The sequence below is a fragment of the Nilaparvata lugens genome, chromosome X (assembly GCF_014356525.2).
Source record: "Nilaparvata lugens isolate BPH chromosome X, ASM1435652v1, whole genome shotgun sequence".
In the NCBI taxonomy this organism is placed as follows: domain Eukaryota; kingdom Metazoa; phylum Arthropoda; class Insecta; order Hemiptera; family Delphacidae; genus Nilaparvata; species Nilaparvata lugens.
Genome location: NC_052518.1, coordinates 43696994 through 43721296, shown reverse-complemented (window position 1 = coordinate 43721296; position 24303 = coordinate 43696994). Strand labels below are relative to the sequence as shown.

Sequence of the window (24303 nt, the reverse complement as noted above, 5' to 3'; positions counted from 1 at the left end):
TGTACCTCCCCAGCAGACAATAGTCCAGGCGCAGGCTTACATGGAGCATACATGAGAGAGGCAGAGAATTTGACTTCGGATTATTGTTAGGGGGTCTCTAGTGTATATGAAACTCGATGTCGTCACGTCCCAGGGTAGTCGACAGATTGGGGGGAGGGGGGTAAGTTGTAAAAAACGTGCGCTTATAAAATCGCCTGTCCTGCAGTTACTATTCATAGTACAGCTTTGACTTTTTTCTCAATATTATGTACTTATAACTGGCTTTCAAGGTGGTCCTCTACATTTTTGCGATAAACCGCATAGTTTTTCCGCAAAAAAATAAAATATCTCGAAAAATGTATTTTTTTATTATGGACTTTTTGTTATTTCTTGAATATTTAAGTCGTTAGCCGACTTAGAGGAAAAGGTTCCCAATAATCGTTGTAGGCCGTTTCTTCCTGAATTCAATGATATGTATAGTTTGGGGGTTACGATCATAGATGCGGCGGTGGGAGGGGGATAAGTAGCACTGTTACTCTGCGGCGCGGTCCTCCCCCATGATTAATGCGCGTAGTGGCCTGTCTATCGCATCGCTCCTACTATTCTATGCATTCAAATTATGTATTTCAGGAACGCTATATTATGTATTTTCGGTCACTCAACACGATTTTTCAACTCTCAAGCCTCAATAATTTATAATTCTCATCATAATATTCAAATTATGGTCAAATTACAAACTTCATCTCATTATCATTATTTATGATTACATTGTAATGATAAAACATTTTGTTTCTTGTTAAGAATCCTATTTGTGTTTCTCAGTCGATAAAAAACTAATATCTCATAAAGAGAGAATAATTATTCGATTTAGTTCAATGATCACTTTGGAATTGCGAAAGTCAAGTAATGGAGTAAGTTTAATAAATAATATAGGCTACCCCATATAGAGCACCGTGTAATAGGAGTAAAATATTTTCTCAATATAAATTTACAATTGAAGCACGAATATCTTATTTATTTACTTATTTATTCCAAGAAAACATAGAAAGGCTCACAAACTCCAGTACGAGCCTTAATGACATAGATGATAGTATAACATTACAATTAACATACAAAAAAGAAAAAAAAATAATATCGCATTTCATAAAATCATGATTCAGTATATAACTAATAAGATTAGAAGAGAACGATTTTTGGGTTAGATTCCGGAAAGTTTGTGAAGGGGTATAGGATGAAAGATATATATATAGAAAGAAGAAACCTTTGAAAAAAGAGAGTTAGTAGAGCTTAAAAATAATAATTTATTCATCAATTGAGCAGCATAATCTTTCACAAGATCTCTTGAATGTATTGTAGCGGTCATAGAAGGGATCAAGGAATGGGTTTAGTCTATTGTACAATCTCATTGTTCTATTTAGGTAGGAATTGAAATGGTGAGCGGTTCTGACAAACGGTATGTGAAATAGTCTATTAAGACTTGGTCTTTTGCATGCAACATGAAAATTTAACAAATTGATTAAATCTGGCATGAATATATTATTATTTGGAATTTCATATAATAACATTAATGCTCTAATGGATCTTCTGGTTTTCAATTTTTGGACTTTAAATGTTGACCTTGACCTTAAGGTTTCAATGGAAAAAGCTATTGGACAAAATATATTGTACTTTTTTAAATAGAGATATAATGCCAATTACTCCCATGTGATATGACTAAATATTTGAATACAGAGGAAATACAACTCTAAAGCTTCGTTTACACCAAATTTATGAACGAGATGTTAATCACTTAATCTTTATAGATCCTATTTGATTGAACATAATTTATCATACACATGATGAACATATGTGTTTGTCAAGTTCCGTTCAATCTAATAAAGATTATATAAAGATTAAGTTATCAACATTATGTTAATAACTTTGGTGTAAACGCAGCTTTATCAACTGATTTCTGTAACTTATATCTACGAATAGATACTTTTCATCTGGCTGAGTTTGACTGATTGTCTTGGGGTGGTACTTGAATGGAAGTGGAATGGGAGTTATTTTTGTTGAATCTGAAATATTTGGATAGAATACTGTTGGAAATCTATTGAGGGGAGATCAGTCTAATTAAGGTGTGAGAGCAAGCAATCAATTCAATGAAACAACTACAAAGAAGGACTCATGAACGGTTCAAATATGAGAGATTGTCAAAGTATATTTGAAAGAAGTCAGGAGCTATTTGTGGAGTTTCTTAGAATCACAATGCAAAATCAATGACTACTTGAAATTTATGACTGATTATTGTAACATAGTTTAAATTATCTTGAATTGTATTCGTGCTCATAAGGAAGGACTCTGGTATTGCACATAGAAACTGTACGGGAAAAGACCCATACTTTTTTCATTCAATCACACAAACCATGTTATGGAGTCTGTGTTAAATCTAGAAAAAAAATACCCAAAGAAGTAGAAAATCATTTCCAATGTGGAAACATTAACTTTAGACAGTCAATAGATTGACTCTCTGTCAAAAGGAAATCTTGAAAATTTAATAATGTGACAACCGATCATGCTTTGGAGCAACCCTCATTCGATCATCTAAAACTCAAAGGTGAGTGATTGGAATAGCTAGTTCTTCAAAGGCTTTCCTAAAATGGCTGCTACTATATAAATAAATCTTAGTATGTTGACATCATTATGGATATCACTGGAGATTGTGAAGAAAGACATCGAAGGGAGTAAAACAAGAATAATGAGAGATGAGAATGATTTCCAGGAGCATAACCTTCTCACGAGAACATCACATTTTGATTCAAGACTCTGATGGACAACAGAATCTGCATAATGTTATCAATGGTCTGGAAGCAAGTGTGTGATTCTCTTTTGAATGTATAAGGAAATAGTTATTCGTTCTTCAACTATTTTCATCTGAACATAGTTGTGGCAAATTGTAAAAGTGTATTCTCACCTATAAGAAAAAACAGAGTTCTGTCATTCTCCACGATGCAATCAAACAAAAAATCCTAGTCTTAGTTCATTCTAGAACAAAAAGATCTCATATCTGTATTTTTACTAGGTAGCTGTTTAAAGATAATTCATCATTGAAGTTTTAGTGCAGCATACATTTCTACAATAACCGCAATCTCTGTCAACATCTGATGAATATTTGAAAAAACCCGCTTAATCTCACTTGGCCCATGAAATAATTAGTGAAACTAGTTGTGGATTTGACTAGATCCTTAAATATCGTTGACAAATTCGCATAATGATGACATGGCTCTCCTGAATTCAACTCCTACTTCACTTTTCAAAACTTTCAATACACTGCAAGATTATGGAAAATTTGTGATGAGAAGAGTTATGAAAATTCTCAATGAAGATGGAGTGATACAGGTGGACATAGTTTTTCATGTCTATAGTCTAAATTCAAACAAAGGTATTGAACATACTAGAAGCAGCAGAGTAAAAGAATCACTCCAATAATATGCTCTCCAAACCATCGAGACTTGATTTTTAAATCTGTGGCAGAGATTTATTAATGTAACATGCAAGAATCTATAAAGGAATAATCCATACGTTAGCTACGTGCAGGTATACATCCTTTCATTCATTTGTGGATTAAATTATAAATCATATAAATATGTTTGGGAAAGATTAACAGGCATGGCCCAAAACTATTCTATTCCCAAATTTTGATACTGAATAACTTGTTACCATTTCAAAACAGTCTGAACGGGAATACCAAAATGGATGAATCAATCAAAAGTTAGTATAACTAACTACCATTATAATAATACTATTAGAAATAATTTGAATGAATATTTAAATTTTCATTTCATTTTGATTTGACACATAATATGACATTGCTTTTTTATCACATTGTGTCTTATCTATTATTATATTGTATATACTTTCTCGAAAGTTCACGACAAACTGAAGATTCACGAAAGTTTAACATCTTCATATTAAACATAATTATTATTATGATAATGAATGGATGATGAATTCCATTTCCACCATAAAGAACTAAGAAATTCCACAAACATTTCTTGGAAATTAACTGACCACTATATCAAGTAAGCGTGGCCAGTGTGTAATTAATAATGTAGCCTGCAGCGCATCACAATAAATTAATTTAAAATAAAAACAATAAAACATAAACACATATAAATATTATCATTTTAATATATTATATATTAAATATAATATTAATATATTTCTTGAAACCCAAGTTTCGTTTATTTCAAACAGTCATTTCTTAGTTTCCTTGCAGAATGAGATAAAGTTTGTAATTTTGACCATAATTTGTATATTATGATGAGAATTATCAATTATTGAGGCTTGAGAGTTGAAAAATCGTGTTCAGTGACCGAAAATACATAATATAGCGTTCCTGAAATACATAATTTGAATGCATAGAATAGCATTAATCATGTGGGAGGACCGCGCAGCAGCGTAACAGTGCTACTTATCCCCCTCCCACTGCCGCATCTATGATCGTAACTCCCAAACTATATATATCATTGAATTCAGGAAGAAACGGCCTACAACGTTTATTGGGAACCTTTTCCTCTAAGTCGGCTAACGACTTGAATATTCAAGAAATAACAAAAAGTCCATAATAAAAAAATACATTTTTCGAGATATTTTATTTTTTTGCGGAAAAACTATGCGGTTTATCGCAAAAATGTAGAGGACCACATTGAAAGCCAGTTATAAGTACATAATATTGAGAAAAAAGTCAAAGCTGTACTATGAATAGTAACTGCAGGACAGGCGATTTTAAAAGCGCGCGTTTTTTACAACTTACCCCCCTCCCCCCCAATCTGTCGACCACCCTGGGACGTGACGACATCGAGTTTCATATACACTAGAGACCCCCTAACAATAATCCGAAGTCAAATTCTCTGCCTCTCTCATGTATGCTCAATGTAAGCCAGCGCCTGGACTACAAGACCATAACTCATTCTTGAATTTATAAGTGCATGATAGACATTAAGTAGAACAGTACAAAACTCCTTCTTCAATTTACTTATATATGACTTCCATGATAAAGCAGAGTCAATGATCAAGCCAAGGTATTCAATAGTGTTTACAATATCAATTTTTATACAATCACAGTTATCAGTGCACAAGAAGCTGTGGTAGAGTAGGTCCCTATCAAAATATGTTTCCCTTCTCAAATTGAAGATCATATATTTAGTTTTTTCACTTGATATCATATATTTTTGACTAAACCAGTAATTGAAAACCTTCAAATCAAAGCATATTTTCCCATAGATTAATTTTGAATCAGTGTCACTATACGTTATAGCAGTGTCATCTGAAATGCAGTTAATTTACCATAAAGATTTGCATTACAAAGCTCGTTTATATATACAAGAAATAGAATGGGGCCTGAAACTGAGCCTTGTGGCTTTGTGGCACTCCGAACTCAATATTTTTGAAGCTACTATAACTTTCCCCAACCCTTACACACTGTCTTCTGTTTTTGAGATAGCTGAAAAACCATCTATGTGGCAAGCCTCTCACACCAGCTGCCAATAGCTTTTTTTAGCAATATTGAATGATCTATAGTGTCAAATACTTTTCTTATATCGATATACAAGGCTGAACAATTTTTTGCCATCATAAATATCTTCAAGAAACGATACCAATAACGATACCAATGCATCTTCTGTGCTCAATCCACCCCTAAAACCAAACTGCCTTACATTAAAATAATTGAATTTTTCAAGAAACCAATCAATCTGATCTTAATAATCTTTTTTAAAAAATCTTGGAAAATACAGGTAATAGTAATATTGGACAATAACAATTAGTTTTTTGTCGCTCTCCCTGTTGAAAAAGTGGAATGACAATTGCAACTTTCAAACATTCTGGGAACTCTCCAGTTATCATACTTTGGTTAAACAGCTCACTTAAAATAACAGAGATGTGAACAGCAATTTTCTTAACAATATAGCTACTTCTTAATTACTTCGTAATGAAGTTACATTTTCAATAAAGTTATAAAATGATCAGTCTATGAAATTCAAATTACCATTTTCTTTGAACTTATTACAATTTTAAAATTATTTATCCTTATATTTCTCACATAAATCTGTTGTATAACAGGTGATTGAGACTTTGTGTTACAAAAAAATGTCTTTTCGGTCATTTTAGATAAAAATTCAAATTCAAATTTAATCATCAAAAAATACATATTTACAAAATAATATTGTAACAAAAATAAATATAAAGAATATACTCTCTGCGTGGATGAGTCTGTGTGCAGGGAGGAGTCGAACTAAATCAGACAGTTAAGATACACTGGTTTGAATTAAGGAAATTATGATACTTAAACATAGTTTGGAATTGAGAGTAAAATATGAAAAAAATATGATTGGAGTATAAACATACTAACAATAATAATAATTCTCAGCTCAACCGCGCTTAAGGGTTTTCACTCGGCAGTCATAACTCTATTATTTTAATATTTTGTGAGGGAAAAAAATTAACAACATAATAATATAGATGAATATGTGAAATAATATGCTGGCATTTTCAAATGAAATATTCATCTATAAGGCGAATTTAGGAGAGCCTCCTAAGCCTCTGCCCCAATGTGGAGCAGCCACCTGCTCACTCTACGCCTGTAATCAGTGCGTGAAATAATGTCAGCTACTATGTTATCTTTCCCTGGAATAAATTGCCATTCTATATTAAAATTCTGTAGTGCAAGGACCCACCTTCATAATCTGCTATTCCCTATTTTACATTTTTTGGAAAAGATAAGTGCCTGTGGTCTGTCCTAACTATAATCTTCCTATCTCCAAAATAATTGTGCAATTTAGTCAAACCAAATAGAACAGCAAGACACTCTTTTTCGCAAATAGAATAACTGAGTTCGGATTTTGTCAAGCTGCGACTAGCATATACTACAACTAAATGCTCGCCGTCAACTTCATGGAATAATTCTTCGACACCTAGGCCAACATCACTAGCATCTGTTGAAAGAATGAATTCAAGATCATATCTTGGATGCTTTAATACAACACAATCTGCAAACCTTTCTTCCATTTCTTTGAATGTTTCACTATCTTGTTGAGTCCAAGTGAATTTATTTTTCTTATTCAAAAGGTGTTTGAATCTACTAGTCAAATCTGAGTAATTGTTTTGAAATTTCCGGTAAAAATTGCATAAACCAAGATAAGATTGTAATTGTTTTAAATTACGTGGTTCTGGGAATTTATAGATAGCATCCAGCTTAGAACTATCTGGTTGTATACCATTCTTGTCAATAATATACCCCAAGTATTTTATTTGGCCGGCAATGAATCTTGACTTGTTCAACTTCAACTTAAGTTGAAGTTTCTTTCAACTTTCAACCTTCTCTCAATTTCATAAACAATAATTTCAACCTATCAATATGTTCAGTGAGGTTTTGACTAGTTACCGCTAAATCGTCAATATACGCTATAATAAATTTACAAACCTCTTCTCCTAAAGTTTTGTACAGACACTTTATGAATTCAGAACCACTTATATTCAATCCAAATGGTGAGTGAGTATAGCGGTACCCTTGACCAAAAATGTTGAATGCTAAATAATTCTTACTACTTTCAGAAAGTTTCACCTGATTAAACCCTTGTGTCAGATCAAAATTACTTATATAATTGCACTTATTGAATCTTATGAACTTATCTCTTTGCACTTATGTTGTCAATAGCTTCAGGTTCGGTATTCTTGTCAACAATTAAATAAGAATTCAAATGCCTACCATCCAAGCATAATCTGATTTCATTATTTGGTTTCTTGGCCACTACCATGGGGTTCGTGTAGGGAGAAGTAGCTCGTTCTATCACTTTTTGACTCAACATCTTTTCTATTTCTTCTTGTACTTCATCTATATATATATATATATATATATATATATATATATATATATATATATATATATATATATATATATTAGGAATCGGAGTTTTCCTGTTCAATTGCACATTTTCTTCGAACTTCAACTCACAAATAATTTGTAGCAGATCCTGGTTGATCTGAGAAAATTTCTTTATTTTCCTAAAAAATATTTACAAGTTCTTGTACCAATTCAGGCAGATCATTTTTCAATGAAGCACGAATATTTTCTTTCTGCTCTTCCCACAAATTATTAAAAGTTTCCAAATCTTTACCTATACCAATATTGAATAATTTCGTGTACTTTGAAGTGTTCTTCTTTATAAATGAAAAACTAATATTTTGTATAGACAATACATTATTCTCAAAATCAATGACAGCACTAACATCTTTCAAAAATTCGCATACCAATAATATATCTACATTTAAGTCATCAACTACTAACAACATAACAGGTATTTTCAAATTTTTGAATGATACTTGACTTGTTTATGTCTTATTTGTCTCTTAACATGACTTGTTTATTCACTCTCTTATTTCTGGCACCTGTAGCAGCGACAATACTAATATTAGGAGCCGAAATAAGGTGAATATTGTTATTCATTCTCACTTTAGATAACAATTTACTACCAATTGCGTTTATTTCACTCCCTGTATCAATAATTATTGGATATTGTTTTATTGATAATATTTACAGGTACTTCAGCCAAGTCATAACCAGTATTAGGCTGAAATTCGCTTTCCTCTAACAACTCATTGAAAATACAGTTAGCTCTATAATTTCTATCACAACTAAGATTCAATGTATTTTCATCTGAATAAGAATTATTGATTCTAGTTTGAATTAAATCTTCATCTATAGTATTTTTATAATATAACTCTTTAATACCTATATCTATCTCATCCTCAATTCCAAAAGAAAACCTTTCATTTTTCGAACAAACAGGAGAATCAGTTTTCCGTTGTTCCGTCATTAGTTTAAAGACGAATCTCTTACACTTTGGTTTGAATTACTCAATAATTGTATGTCTTGGTTAGTAGTAATCACATTTACAGCAGCATTTGTAGGTGATTGCTGGTTAAATTTCCTAACTGAACCAGGTTTAAATGAATTTGATGAACCATTCTGAGTGTGAGAGTTACTTTGATGAGGAAACTTTCTAGATTCAGAAAAATGTTGACGATTTCCATACTAATACTTATTAAAATTACGATTACCTTGAAAAAATTGGCCATTTCCCTTACTCTGATTATAATTAATGTAGGGCTTTTTATTGTAGTACCCATCTCTATTACCTGAAAAGTGTTTTCCATGTTCATTGTTTTCATTCTGAATTAGATGATTTGAATCATTACTTTCAAACAGAGGTTCATTTATTTCAACATTTTTATTGAAATTACTTACATTTGAATTCAATTCAGCATTGTTGTCTCTTATTTTCTTATTAAACTTGTAATGCTCCATAGCAGCAAACTCATCCAACAATTTATAATTTTTTCTGCAGTTCTTATATTCCTAACTACAGCTGCTGTTGCAATTGTATTATCAAAATGACCCCGTAGCAAATCGAAAATCATGCTATGATCCATAGCAGGGATGAAGTTTTTTGAAACATTATATTTTTTGATAAAGTAGTCACTTAAATTTGTACCACTTCCTATTTTGTAATGTCCAAATTGCAAATCAGTACGAGCAGCTTTTTGATGTTCTTTAGACCAATATCTAGAAATAAATTTTTATTTGAACATTTCAAAATAATTCCTAATGATATCAGATTTTACAAAACCCCACCATTCCTTTTGATACTTGTTCTCATTTTTATTGAAGCAATTTTCAATAATAGTTTTGATTTTGTCCCATGATTTTACACTATTCCTTTCAATGTAATTACTCAAACTCACCACAAAATTCATAGGATTGCTCTTTTCAACAGTTGTTTGAAAATCAAATTTATCATGTACCACATAATTAGTAGATCCAGAATACAATAATTGATTTTGGTTTTCTTCAATTTGATTTTGTATATCTGACTTGTGTTTGTGAAACTTTAAAACTAAGGCCGCTACTTCAGAATTACCTGCATCCACCCTATGTTCTAACTAACTGATGTCATCCTTCATAGCAATCTGTTGTTCTTGAACTAACCCTACTTCATGTTCTACCTTAATGATTTCTTCTTCAATTTGCTGATCTTTTTCATTCATCTTTACATCCAATTCATCTACTCTAACCTTCAATATTCATGTGTGTTTTCACTAACCTGACCTATTTGCTTATCAATTTTTTCAATGTATTTGTCTATCCTACTAGTAACTTTTTCTTCTAACTTTTCAACTTTAAGACTCCCCTCCTGAATTGAATTTTGCATTGACGTAACTCTTCCCTCTAATCTATCAATTTTTAGATTCATTTCGTCCCTATTCGTATCAATATTCAGATTTATTTTATTCATATCCTTCTTACTTTCCTCCTGAATTGTTTTCATCAAACTCACCAGAAATGATAAATTAAACTGATCCATGTTATTCTGTTCTAAACTTGTATTACCTTTACTTACATTACTCTCTGTATCAACATTGATGCCTTCCTGAGTGACAGTACCAGCACTGTGTATTTCTTGATATGTTAGGTTCGGTGAATCTTGACTCAATATTATTCTATCATCAGATGGTGTTAACGAATCATTTATCTTAGTATTATTAAGAGAACTCTCTGGATAATTTGATTCACTCATGTCTGTGGATTCTACTTTCTGGTTTCTTAGAAAATAACTTGACTTGGACATTTAATTTAAACTATGTTTTGCACTATCAACTGAATATCTAACGTCTCACCACCAGGGGTTACAATTTGCAACGTTCGTTACTAGGTACAAAATAGATCACTTCCAAACTGTTCACCATAATATATTTAATAATAAATTCACTTGGACAATTCATAAACATAATTACAATAGGACAAAACTCAACCTGAATCAATCCCGAAACCACCCAAAAAACGAGAAGCCAGTAAGTATAAGTAAGTTATTGGCGCGAGAAAAAAACTAACCTCACTTTTTCAAGTATTTATTTTATATATTTAAGTTTATTTCTTCATTCTCTAACTTTAACATCTCTAATTTATTACTTTATTAATTTATTTATTGATCTTAAACATTAATATAAGTATCTATTTCAACACAATGTAAAGTTTTATAAAATAAGTAATTTTACTAAATCTGTTTCTTTTAAATATTTATATTGTAATTAAATTTAACAGTATTTAAAACGAATCTTATATGATTTTTAATAATTTATTCATGTAATCTCTAATCTCTGATGCTTTGTTTACTACAGTGTTTAATGTGCATTAATTGATTTGTTTGCAGATGGTTTTGAAAGCGAGAATGACGCTGCGTTGTATGCGAATTATCCTCTAGATATAACGCAATTCCTGTGCAACATTCTGCTGCAGCGCTATCAAGAGGCGAGCATTCTCTCGGAATTGGGCGTAATCATGGTGTATATCTACTGCTTTCTGAGTGAGTTCGATGGAGAGCGCAAGGTAGAAGATGAGAGGTTGCCGCTTGAGATAGCTGCCTATAACGAAGAACTAGAAAAGCAGGCTAGTGAAATGAGTGAGAATAAGTCTGAAGAAGACTGGGATCCGGAAGTTGAGCAGGACGAAGCGATTCAGGACGCAAAGCAGTATCTGTGGCATTTGACAACGCCCACCAGAGTGGTGAGGGGTGATCGTCAGCGGGTGCGTGGTGCTGGTGTGCCAAGTTGTGGTGCCAATGTTGTTCTGGAGACTGCTTTCTTCTGTCAGAGTCCCGTCACTCGAGTGGTTGATGACAAACATGCGCGCTGCTCCCATTCTCGTTGCGTGTATGATGACGACGACGAGCAGCTCATCAAAATCCAGAAATTGCTCGAGACTATAATGGTCATGGCCAAGGACTTTCGACCTGAAGATTTTCTTCATTCTTACAAGTTGAAAGCGCTATTTGCCAACATGTGCAATAGGAGATCAGGTGAGAAGATCGAATGAATACCAGTCTGGTTGAATACCTAACAACTGGGTTTCCTGCCATTACTGCAGTATTGATGCAGTATCAACTTAAACCTAATAATCAACTTTATCTTAACTTAATCAACCTCAAACTAAACCTGAGCTTAAACTTGAACTACTCTCAACCTTGTTAAGGCTAGCTTTAAGTTCCTTAATTGAAGCTAATCTTTCTATTCTTTTCTAAAACTGTTGATGCTATTCATACTGTCTTGAAATTTCCTAATACTTCAAATCACTATCTACTTTTGAGCCTCACTCTGCCAACTCAGTGATAGCTGTTTGAAAAACATATTGATTGTTACTACGAAATACAATAGTCACTATAAAAATAATATTCAATGAGTTTAATGTAATGAAAATAAGGCAACTCTATTTCGAAAGACTTCTCAAGGATATTGTTGAGAACAAAGAGAAATTTATCAGGACTGATGAACTGTTTTATAACTTGAGACCTGACACATTAAAATACTGTATATTGTACATGATTCAGGGTTGAGCATTATTAGAAGACAGATTATGTATATGAGCACTAGATTCATAAATATTGTTCCATTTGATTTTCAACTAAAAGTTCGTGATAGAATAATAATTGATACCTGGTTTAAGGAGAGGTTCTTTTTTTCACTGGGAGCGGAATGGTGGTAATGGCATTTTGATTGTTTTTTCCTCATTCAATTTTGATTTTATTCCTTTTCAGCTATCTATATTCTCACTCGTTTATTTTTTTTCAAATTATTCTTGTTTGTTTATACTCCTACCAGCGGGCAAAATTTATTCTTTTGCTGGTGGTGTCTAAAAAATGCTACTTTTTATTTTGTTTTCATGATTGATCAAGTTTCAAGTTATTGGTTCAGTTGAAGATATTGTGCTTCTGTTAAATTTAGACTAGTCTATTTCAAATTTGTAATGTATGATTTTTTGGCAAATAGATTTCAAATCTCAATTTCTACCGAGGAAGTGTGAATTAGGAAGCTGTATGGTGTTTTGTACGTTTGATGAACGTATGTGGGTTTTGATAAACCAGTTGGAAGGGTTTTCATACGAAATAATATGGTAAAACTTTCAAACTATAAACTGGTCTTTATTGGTTTTATAAACCAAATTAAACGAAAACTGAAACGCAAATTAGAACAAATAATCACAACAAAACGGAAATTAACAGAACAGAACTCTCTTAACACAGTCCAATGTCGGTACTCAAATATGTAAAGGTGGGGAAATGAAAAACAAGAAATGATCGTACTGGTTTTTTGATAATTAAAACAAAACAATAAATTATTAGTACAAAAATTAGAATTATAATTAAAAATTATGAAATAACAATAAATATATGAATATTTCAAGGGCTACTCGCTTGGCTGCTAGTGAAGATTAAATTTGTTGTGGTTATGGAAAATTTAAAACAATGACTCAGTAGTCACCTACCTTAATGAAAATGGCTTCCAATTTGGCATCCACTGGTTAATCGCGACGTTAATTAATAATGAAAAATAAATAAAACTGATCTAATGAAGTGGGTTCAGATCCCCTCTTATTCAATAATACAATTCTCTTTAAACTGCCCGAACTGTGACAGGAAATCTGTATTATAAAACAAGAACAAAATCTATCCCCTTCACCAGAACAGCCGGACTTTACTCACAGTCCTAACGAACGAGCTCACACACCGACAAAAGTAAAATTTTGGGTATTAATATATAACTCAGTCAATGCCAAACATGAAGCCATTTCAAATACATATTTTTATCAGTCGCACAAGCGAGCACGTTTGTTATGAAAAACAAAAGAGAAGCTACAATAATTTTGATAACAAATGAAATAAACAATCCTTCTGTCGATGACACAAATTGTTCAAAGGCAGAAACACCGTTCATTAAACTTTTCTAAATTAAAACTCTAAAATCCTGATCAATATGAGATAAATATATGATTCATATATATGTCCCATATGACCAGGTGACACATCACCCATCCCGCTGAAAGACTCGTCCCTGAGTCTGTAGTCAAGAGGGGAACAAAAAACAAAAAAAAAAAAATAATGATTAAACAAAATAATATACACCGGAAACAAACGTGTGCCTGATTGACTTGATAATGCTACTATACATTGAAATCAAACATTTACATAGAAAGGTAGGTTACTCAAACTAAATTACAAACATTCAAATCAAAATTCAAAATGGAACTATGCTGCACAATAACGTTGATTATATATGAAACTAACTTTCAATTTTATACACATTAATATACATGAATATTCAACTTATTATGAAAAGAAAATCTCAATTGACAATAATTTATTTGTGAATCAACATTGAACTACTTCAAAAGTTGCAATAAAAATCGAAGAAAAAAAAAACCTTTATAAGTACATTATGACTCATAACTATATAGTCAAGAAAAAAAAACAATAAAACAGTTAATCCATCAAAAAGTAACTACCGTATATAACTCTTAACTATCGATTATATGTATCTTGGGTTGTGCTACCGTTACAGCAGATAATTTACACACATACAACTTGATGCCTAAATATGCACAGAATAAAGTTAAAAACCCTAACCAGCCAAATAATATATAAAAAACAAAACTAGAGGAATTTACAACATCTCCCCAAGAATTTGGAAGATCTACTTTGTGAAATATATCTGACGATATTACGTCTTGAATTGTAAATTCCGGAACCTTTATATCTATATCAGTTTTTAAAATTTCGCTAAAATTAACAAAATTAGGATTGAAATGCGGTTGCAAAACATCAATTTTTAACGAATTAAACTTAACCCAATGTAAAGGTAAGTAATGGAGAACCTGAGGTTGTTTATCAACATTTGCGTCACACGGAAAAGTCTTTCTCACCATTATTCTCCCGCCGACCGAAATCTCGCAATGACAGGGTAAAACCACATACATTGCTCCCGGAATAGGTTGAAGATGATGAAACGAACCTCCCTCGCAAGTGACTGTAGTGTTGGCCTGTATATTTGCGACGATATACTCCGAAGGCGAAAATTCGACGATCTCCAACTCCTGCTTAGCTGGACGACAGCTTAAACTGCAATATTGTTGGATGTCCTTCAGCTCTGTCGCCGCAAACAAGTGATGCATACATCTCGATGACATATGTCCTCCATGCACCAGCCACGGAAGATAGCATAAGAAATCGTCCTGTGCCCGACAAGAAGAGAGATGATCTCCCGAGATGACCTGAATCTCACCTTCCTCCTGTCTCCGCGCCAAAACGAAATCCTGCTGCTGAAGCTGACAAATCTGACCGTCGAAATACATAGGTGTCCTCACATACTTGTGCAATTGAAACTGTCCGCCGATGCTGACCAACGGTACTTTTAAGCTAAGCACCATGGAGTTCTCCTTCACCACGCAAGTCGTAAGTGGAAGATCAAAATATCGCTGCAAATCCGATAGAGGTATAGCTAACTGGTGTCCTTTCGACTTATATCCTTTCTCCAATCTGAAGAGATCTGAACGTAATAAATTGGGGTGTACCAGCGAAAAAGGGTAAAAGCTTTTTATCACAGCGTTCCTTCGCAGTATTTATGAATTCCTGCCGTGATAAAATATTTACATGTGAGTAGAGGTGAAAAATGTAAGTTAATAACTGGTTTGTGAACAGTGTTTTATCCTCCGATACATTCTGTTGTACGAATAATCTCATACTGTCTGTTAATTTGCTATACGCATCGTGAAATTGCTGAGAAAAATTTCCAGCAAACTGCCTCAAGTTGCGAGAAATCCGAATTAAATCTTTGTGGTCGTCTGCAACCAACCCTTGGAATGCGTTGAGGTGATCAGCTACATGTTTTTCGTTGAATTCCAGCTTATGAAGTTCCCCATCCGTCGCTACTGCGCAGCAAAAATGAAGAAAATCGCCGACAACATCGATCGCTCTGGTTTTTCGTGAAGCTTGAGTTCCCAAACGAATTGAAGAGTTGAAAGCAGCATGACTGTTGCGAAGAATTCCGTTTGTAGAATTATACAAAACTTCTACCGCATCCGCTAAACTGCAATCCTCTTGTTGACAGTTAGGCCAGAACACCCTTTCCGCCTGCAAGATGTCGAGCTGAGCTGCCGGGAAATCTACCTCGTATGTTAGTGGAACCGATGATTCATACGCTACAGCGTGACGTAGCTCCTTGTAGAAAACTCCCGCGAAGACCCTGACTGCCTCCAGTTGCGCCGTGAAAGTCGTGAGAATGAGAAATGACGCAAAATGTACCATAATTGACATGTTTATGCGTAACAGAACCTCTTACAAACAAAAAAAACTCTACTTGAAGCAACCGCAAATGAATCGTAATAAAAAAAATCAAGAGAAACGTTTACAATAATATTAATAAACTCGACGTGAATATTACAATTAACAACTGGACTGGATATATATATATATATATATATATATATATATATATAATATATATATATATATATACTGGAACAATTCTGAAATCAGAACAATATATGAGTCATATGAAAACAAAATCACAATCATACAATAAATCATCAAAATATAAGAAACTTATACTCTAGTTATATTTTTATTGAGAAAGAAATTCAAGTCAAAATAAAAGTGAATAAAATATTCATCCATCAAAAATATAATTGTCTTATAACAGCTTCATTATGAATTTCTATTAGTGAACGTTTAAAAGTATCAATAACAACGTTTGTCACTCAATGAACGACCTTGCCCTGGATATGAATAACAAGATTGACAACTAAACAAAAATACGTGACAATTGCACTTTCTTTAACGTAGGTCACATCAGTACAAACGCAAAAATAAAATAACAAAACAATGAATTACATTACTGTACTTTTTCGTGGCACCCAATATTAAAACGTACCATGATTTATCGAGAAAAAAAAGAAAGTTATATCAGTGATAATGTTATATTACAAAAATGTAACATGTAATCAGAATATGTAATTATGTGAATGAAACATGACCATTTGGTTATCATAAAATGGTAAACTATCCATCAACCATATTTCCTGTTCATTTTCCTGGAATAACCATAATTTGAAATAACTGAGATATAATTATAATGACTATGAAATATAACATGGTTAATCATAACTGTAAAATCAATACAAAATCAATAATGCAACTGTGAAATTAAATGTAAAACCCAGCCAAATACCAATTTTCATAGGTAACTGTACCCTAAAATTATAAATATGTAACCATGGAATAATAAACCCTCTTCTATAATAACTGATTCTATATCGTAAAACATGGTTCTACAATGATTACCAAAAATCACTTCTGAAAATAGAAACTCAACCATAATAATAAGCCCTAAACTCAACCTATTGTGCCAAAAGAAAAACTTTCTACTCAAAACCATTAATATTAGAACCATGACACAATGAAACTCAAATATTATCATAAAATATAATCAAGAATATAGTAATCATTACTTTATACTGAGAAAAAATTATAAAACTAAATACAATTCAAAGATATAAACGTATAAAACTGAAACTCTGCTATCCATAGCTAAAAAATTCCCCTATAACCGTTTATTATAACCCATGAACAATAAGTTTGGTCTATATTACCATTGAAAAATATGGACTTCACCTCCAGCAACAATAATCAGTAATAATATTTTAATAAAATTTTACGAGGACTTATAATTATAGGCTTAAATCAAAGACCCCATCGAACACAGATCAAATAAATAAAATATAATCCTATTATTCACCCACTGGATGATAAATCCATAAATATTATAATCAATTCTGATAAACAATGATGAAATGATAAATAATTACGAATAATATTTACAAAAATTCTCTTAGGGACTTTAATATAGCGCATGACTTCAAAAAAATACGACTTAAAAAAATGACTATCACCATTAAACCTTAAATATCAACACCTTATGACAACAAATTCAAATATTTAATTCATGAAATCTATCAACAAAATATCTAATTTTAATAACCCTTGAAAATATTTCAATAAAACTTATTCATAACCTTAATATAATGAAATATAAAATCCAAAGGGCCAAAATTCTAAAGTGAAATATCTCAGAACCCTTTGCCCTAAACAAAATTATAATTATCGCAATGCTAAAATCTATGCTAAGAAAATATGAAACTGCAATAAAATTTTTTTCGAAAATCGACTTTTTCCGAATTTGTCTGAAATTTCTAGACTAACAATCAAGATACGCCGCGTACCTTGTAATCATCATAAATCGTAAAAAAAAGAACTCATCGGAATAAACGAATACCACTTATAACTGAAAACCAAAATCCAATATATGTAGAATACAACTATCCATCAAATATCATGAAACCAAAATGAAATCCCAACATAAACCATAGAAAAATAGCAGATAACCATTTAGCAAAAACGCGCGAAAATCAAAATCAGTAGATAACCATTCAGCAGAAACGCGCGAAATTCAAAATCCGTGTCTGACTGTAGCCGAAAATTTACTACCTATTGAAATAACTCACGAACCCTCAAATATCTCAAAAATATCTACTTCACATATCCTATCCCATTTTAGAAATGCAAGCGAATGACCTAAAATTCATCTTTAAATTCAAAAAAAAATTTTTTGCTACTATACAAGGTCACCAACAAAAACTATAAAATGAAAAACCTCAAAACCCTTTGCTCTAAACAAAATTTTTCACAGAACAAAGTTGAATGTACTCATCCTAAAAAATGAGATTCCCGAAAAAAAAAATCGAAAAATCACAAAATTGTTTCCCATGAACTGGAGATTTCTGAATTTTTCGATAATTTCGCCTCTTGGCAGCCAGTAGAGCAAAAATTTAGTAAGAGTCAATCAATATCAAACGCTATCAAAATCGTCGTTTGAAAAACTTCCTTCACAACAGATTCGTTCGGTGAAATACATTGAATTTCCAGAATATGTTTCAAAATACTAAAACAAAACTTTATATGAAGAAAAAAATCACAAAACCCCAAAGAGAAAATTTTGAAATATTATTGAAAAAATACCTAACTCGAAAACTACTGCCCTAATCGAAAAATTTTATTGGACATAAACGATTGAAATTATCACTACCTACAAGCTCAGTGAAAAAAAAATCATAAAATCCCAAAATTGAAAAGTTCATTATTAGTAAAAATATCAAAATCTAATAAAAATTCTATTCTAATTATCTTATTCTACTCTAATCATTATTCTTTTTAGCTCATAATATTTCCAAATAACATAATATTAATCATTCTTCATATCGGACAATGATTATTTTCAATTTATCTGACATCGAATGATGTATTAGTCCCAAACAGTTCAGCGTTCTTCATTGAATGACAACTGCAAATCAGCTAAAAGGCCTCGTTCTACTAGCAATATTGTCTCATGTAATACTTTCGCTGAGTCTGCTGAGTCTGAGTTCGTTTTTCAAACCTCTCCAGAATTATTGTTTCAATAAATATTTCATCGCTATTAACGCTTAACTGGGACACGTTTCCCAAACTATTCAAAATTATGTCATCATATTTCTCTACCGAACTCTCATTAATAACAATTCCATCAGTTTCAATTTTATTATTCTTCATATCTTTCGGATAATTACAATAATTCAAATCTGACTCTGTATTTTCACCTTCACCGTTTACACAAATCGCTGATTCACATTTTTTCTGTAATCGATTCAATATACTATTTCCATTGCCTGGTTCGTGTTCATCAATAATTGATTCATTCATCTTGTTAACAAAACTTTTATTATCGTCAGTAATACTTTTCAGCTCCAAGTAGCATGAGTCAGTAATATTTCGTTCAACACCATTATTTGCTGATCCACATTTCTGGCTATAATTAATTTTAATATCTACAAGATCAATCTCGTGTTTATGGGAGATTGAATATTTCTTATCATCAGTATTAGAATAGTTTCTTCTAACATATATCCCATTGTGCCTAACACCTTCCAAAGTAGAACCTGATTCAGTGACTATACAACCTCCTAATTCATTCCTTGAATTATCAATATTTGATGGACCGCCGTCTAAAACATTTTCATCAATATGCCTAGTACTAAACTCCTGTGTCCTATCAGTAAAATATGCTTTCTTACGTCTAGCATTTTCCGAAAACTTTCTGCCATCAAAAGAACACACTCTAATATCATAGCCTTCTTTTTCACAAATTCTATGCATCCTTTTATAAACCCGATAAGCATAATTAACGTTGTAAAAACAATTCCGCGTAAAATGATTAGGTTTACCACAAACTTTACATTTCTTACGTCTTCTTTTTCTATTAGTCCTATTATTCACGAGACTAACATTCTGATGCATCTTGACTCCTCTAGATTCACAATCATTACGCATACCAGAGTTCACAAAATGTTCAAACGGCCTGTTATCAATCGTAAAAGAGAAATCCAAATCACTTTCCGATAAATCTGATAACTCTTCCTTAATCATTTCCCTCTCTTTATCCTCTTTGTAAATTATATCTTCCTCATTCAAATCACAATCATTACAAATAAGAACTTCATCCAACCCATTTTCAATCTCGAAGTTACTAACATGACAATATACATCCACTTCATTTGAAACATAATAATTACAAGAATCAAAATCATCAGAAATAATAGCATTATCTAAACAATTCTCATTTTCAAACTCATTTCCGATTTCCAATAGTTCTTCAAATTCGGGTTCCATAATATCATTAATTACTTGCACCTGTCCAAATTTCCACTCATTCAAATACTGACATGATAATTCATATTTCTCAATATTTTTATACAATTCTACAATAGTACTATTTGATAACATTATAATTCTTTCAAATATGTTTGAAGACAAACCTCTTAAAATTATCCTGATAATCCGAGATTCATGCATATTCGAATCTACTTTTCTACATAGGGATAAGACTCGTGCTACAAAATCTCTACCATCTTCTTCAAATTCCATGCTACAAGTATCTAATTCCTTTTCTAGTTTCCACAATTTGAGAGGAGATCGATAGAAATTAACCAATTTTTCTTTCACTGGCATATATTCAAATTTGTCCTGTCGAGTCAAATCATTCTCAATAACGTCAAAATATTTCTCAGCACTTCCTTTCAAACAAAACCGCAAGTATAATAAATTATCCTTTTCATCCCAACCGTTCGCTAAGGCAACCTTTTCAAAATAGTTGAAAAAATCATCAATGTCAAATTCTTCATCTTTTCCATCAAAAAATTTCGGTAATAGTAACGGTCTAAGTTTTTCCATTGTTAATCTGTTCCAATCCAATTCTATTCAATAATAAATAATAAATTTCCAATTAATCTGGTTCCAATAATCATAAATTCTCCATATCTCAAATATCGATATCTCTCCAATAATAATAAATTTATCCTATTCAATCATATCTTAATAATCATTAATTTCCCATCTCATCATAAATATCTAATTCTTTCTAATAAGAATTGATAATAAATCTTGCAATCGTACAAAATCTTCAATTGTCATAGCTTTTGCAATTCAAAATCTCAAAATCAATAATAATCGTAAATCTTCCAATATCGTGAATCTCAAAATTAATCTGTTCAATTATAATCATCATTCTCCATCCGTTAAAATCCATTATTAGCAATCAATTATTGTTCCACAATATTCAAATTCAATAAATCCTCGAAATTCATCCTACAAACTGTTTTTACAGTCCCGTAAGGTTCAAACTCAACTATTTCACCTATAATTTCACTGAAATAAAAACATATATTCAATAATGAAAAATGCAACCACAAAAATTGAATCTTCAATGAGGTAACCGGAAAAGTCCAAATTTTAAAAGCTGGATTAAAAACCCTTGAGCCTCCACCAATTATGTAAACGAGATCTGGAATACCAGGAAACCAGGTGACAAATAACAAAATAACACTGTTCCATATCACTTTGAATACTGTCACTTGTAAAAACTGTCACGATGATACTTGCTCAAAGGCCAAATTTCAACTGTATTAATACTAATTAGCACAGCTCCTCCTTAAAGCCCTAAACCTTCCAGAAGGAGCCAGATTTTAACTATAAATCGGAGGTTTGGGGTTTGGAGTATTTAGAAGTTTCTCAAAAAGTCTTGTCTAGGGACAAGTTGATTAGTTACAATTGACTAATCATCAGTTTATTCTTGGATTCAACAAATGTTTTTGGTTACACAGTCCACGGTTCAAGGTTGGCTTTCAATCTTTATTCATTGCAAGTATTTAACTTTACTTTATTCTATCTTTTGAAAGTTTTTTTTTCTATGGTTACAGCAAAAAAGTGGCTGAATGAAGTTAAAACGTTTGCAATCCACCTGTACCGACTGGCATTCCTGTTCCTTGAGCCAGAGGACTATTACTTGCTAGAAGCGACTCTCTATGTTCTAGAAAAGATGAATCCACGTAAACAATTCAGTGTGGTTGTGAATAAGGTAAATCAATCAAATACCTTGAATTATCTAGGGAGGAATCCCATTAATTTGTGTTGACCATTGCTCAAAAATACCTCAATAAGCTAATTTGTTATTACTTACCTCAACAATATATTAATGCTTGCGAAGTTGGCTTCACATTTTAATAATTGCTTGCTCCCATTTGCTAGTTGGCGGCTTCACGTTTCACAAGAAGTGGGAGTAGATACTGTAGTTAGTTTTACTGTATTTCTAGGGAGCAAAATGAGGCTTTTTCTCTCTGAGGAGAAACATTTGGAGCTCGCTGTGAAGCCCAGGGCCGAGGGAGAAAAACACTTTTGCTCACATGATGTACACAACATTTTTCCTCTACCTACATTTATGAAAATATGCTGTTCAACTTCCCTTGTCTTCAAACGTAACCTGCAACCATATTAGATAGTATGAGTTGATAGAATAGTTTTTTGTTAGGAATAGTATTATTTATTCTATTGTTAGAATAGAATTGATAGTTTTTTGTCCTAGAAAGATAATTATCGCGATAGAAATTGTATCGCGTATTCTTTCTCCCATTTGTACGCGCATTGGCGCATATAAGTTTATAATAATTAATTTTATTTCCATTAAACAAGCAATTAGTCCGGGCGCAAATGTCATTCCATGGTCATTTTTGAGTAACAGCCGTGAAAGATGTCTCAATTTCTTCGTTAGGTTTAGCATAATAAGGATCGTGATGATGATAAGTCGAAATCACTGGCAAACACCTCGAAAAAATGGCCGCCAAAATTTTCAGGGTTTTAGTATATCGCTTGTATTTCAATTACCGTTCAAGATATTCAACCGTTTTTTCAGACAAAAATATAAAAACTCTCCTCTACAGTTTTTGTTCCATAAAATCTCCCTCTAAAACGCATATTGTTTTAGTTATTTTATTAAAATTTGTTCAAATTTCATTCCATTATAACTTTTTTTGTGCAAGAGATACAAAGAAATTTTAAATGTATGAAATTTAGAGCGTCTTTTCAACTTTGGAACGATATATCTTCGTGCGCTGTATGCCAAAAAATGAGTTCTCCAGCGCCCTCCAGAGAAAACCCTGCATGATTTCTGGTGCGTTTTTCCATACGCATGAGGTAACAAGCTAGAACTATAAAATCGATTTCTTCATGACTACTTTAAGATAGAGACTTGCAAATGGTCTCAATCTCTTCGTTACAACAAGACGAATAAGAATATTGATGATGGAAACAACGAAAATATTCGACATCATTGAAAAATACAAGATGACGGTCATTATTGACAGAAATTTTTATATCGCTTGTTATTCAGTTATTGTGAGAGATATCGGATTGGTTTTACCACCAAAGTATTAAGAATTAACCAAACAATGATGTTCGAGAGAATCGTCACATTTCGACCACTCTTTCCATTATTTATTCAACTTCAAAAACTTGAAATATACATTTTTCGGGGAGAGTATTACACTTTCCACCCTTTATATGTATTCGCAGTAGACAAACACTAGTATTATTGGCACAGTGTTGTAGAATATTTCCAAAGCTTAAAAATGACATCTGGTTGAAGGCTGTAAGTCCACATATTACGGCTGGAGTGTCATCGGAAAAATAGTGAAAAGTACTGTTTGCAGCGGAACATCCCTCCATCCCCTCCTCTTCAAACCCTCTTTTATATTTTTTCTTCCTTATAATAATTAACACCTTACACCTCCTTCAATCAACTTTCTACTTCCTTATTCAATTCATTTTCCCCATTATCATTCTTGATGCTCTTTCAATTATATATTGAATCACAAGGGCTATTTTTATTTTGAGTTTTAGTTAGGAATCATTTAGTATCTTTGAATAGCTACTTACATATAAATATTATGTACTACTTTTGTTGGCTACAGTCAAGTGATGATGCAACTCATTCCTGCACACAGGCCTCGGCCCATGCATGGAATTACAGTATTATGTA

The 24303-nt window shown here is 32.2% G+C and overlaps 1 protein-coding gene across 2 annotated transcripts in view; it reads left to right on the top strand.

Moving 5' to 3' along the window:
* LOC111054883 overlaps positions 1–24303 on the top strand; it is a 184759-nt gene that overhangs the window by 143153 nt on the left and 17303 nt on the right. For both annotated transcript variants that reach the window (XM_039441392.1, XM_039441391.1), the window contains exons 5-6: positions 11229–11873; positions 22190–22347. In XM_039441392.1, coding sequence (XP_039297326.1) covers positions 11229–11873; positions 22190–22347 — 803 coding nt within the window. The remainder of the gene's footprint in view (positions 1–11228; positions 11874–22189; positions 22348–24303) is intronic.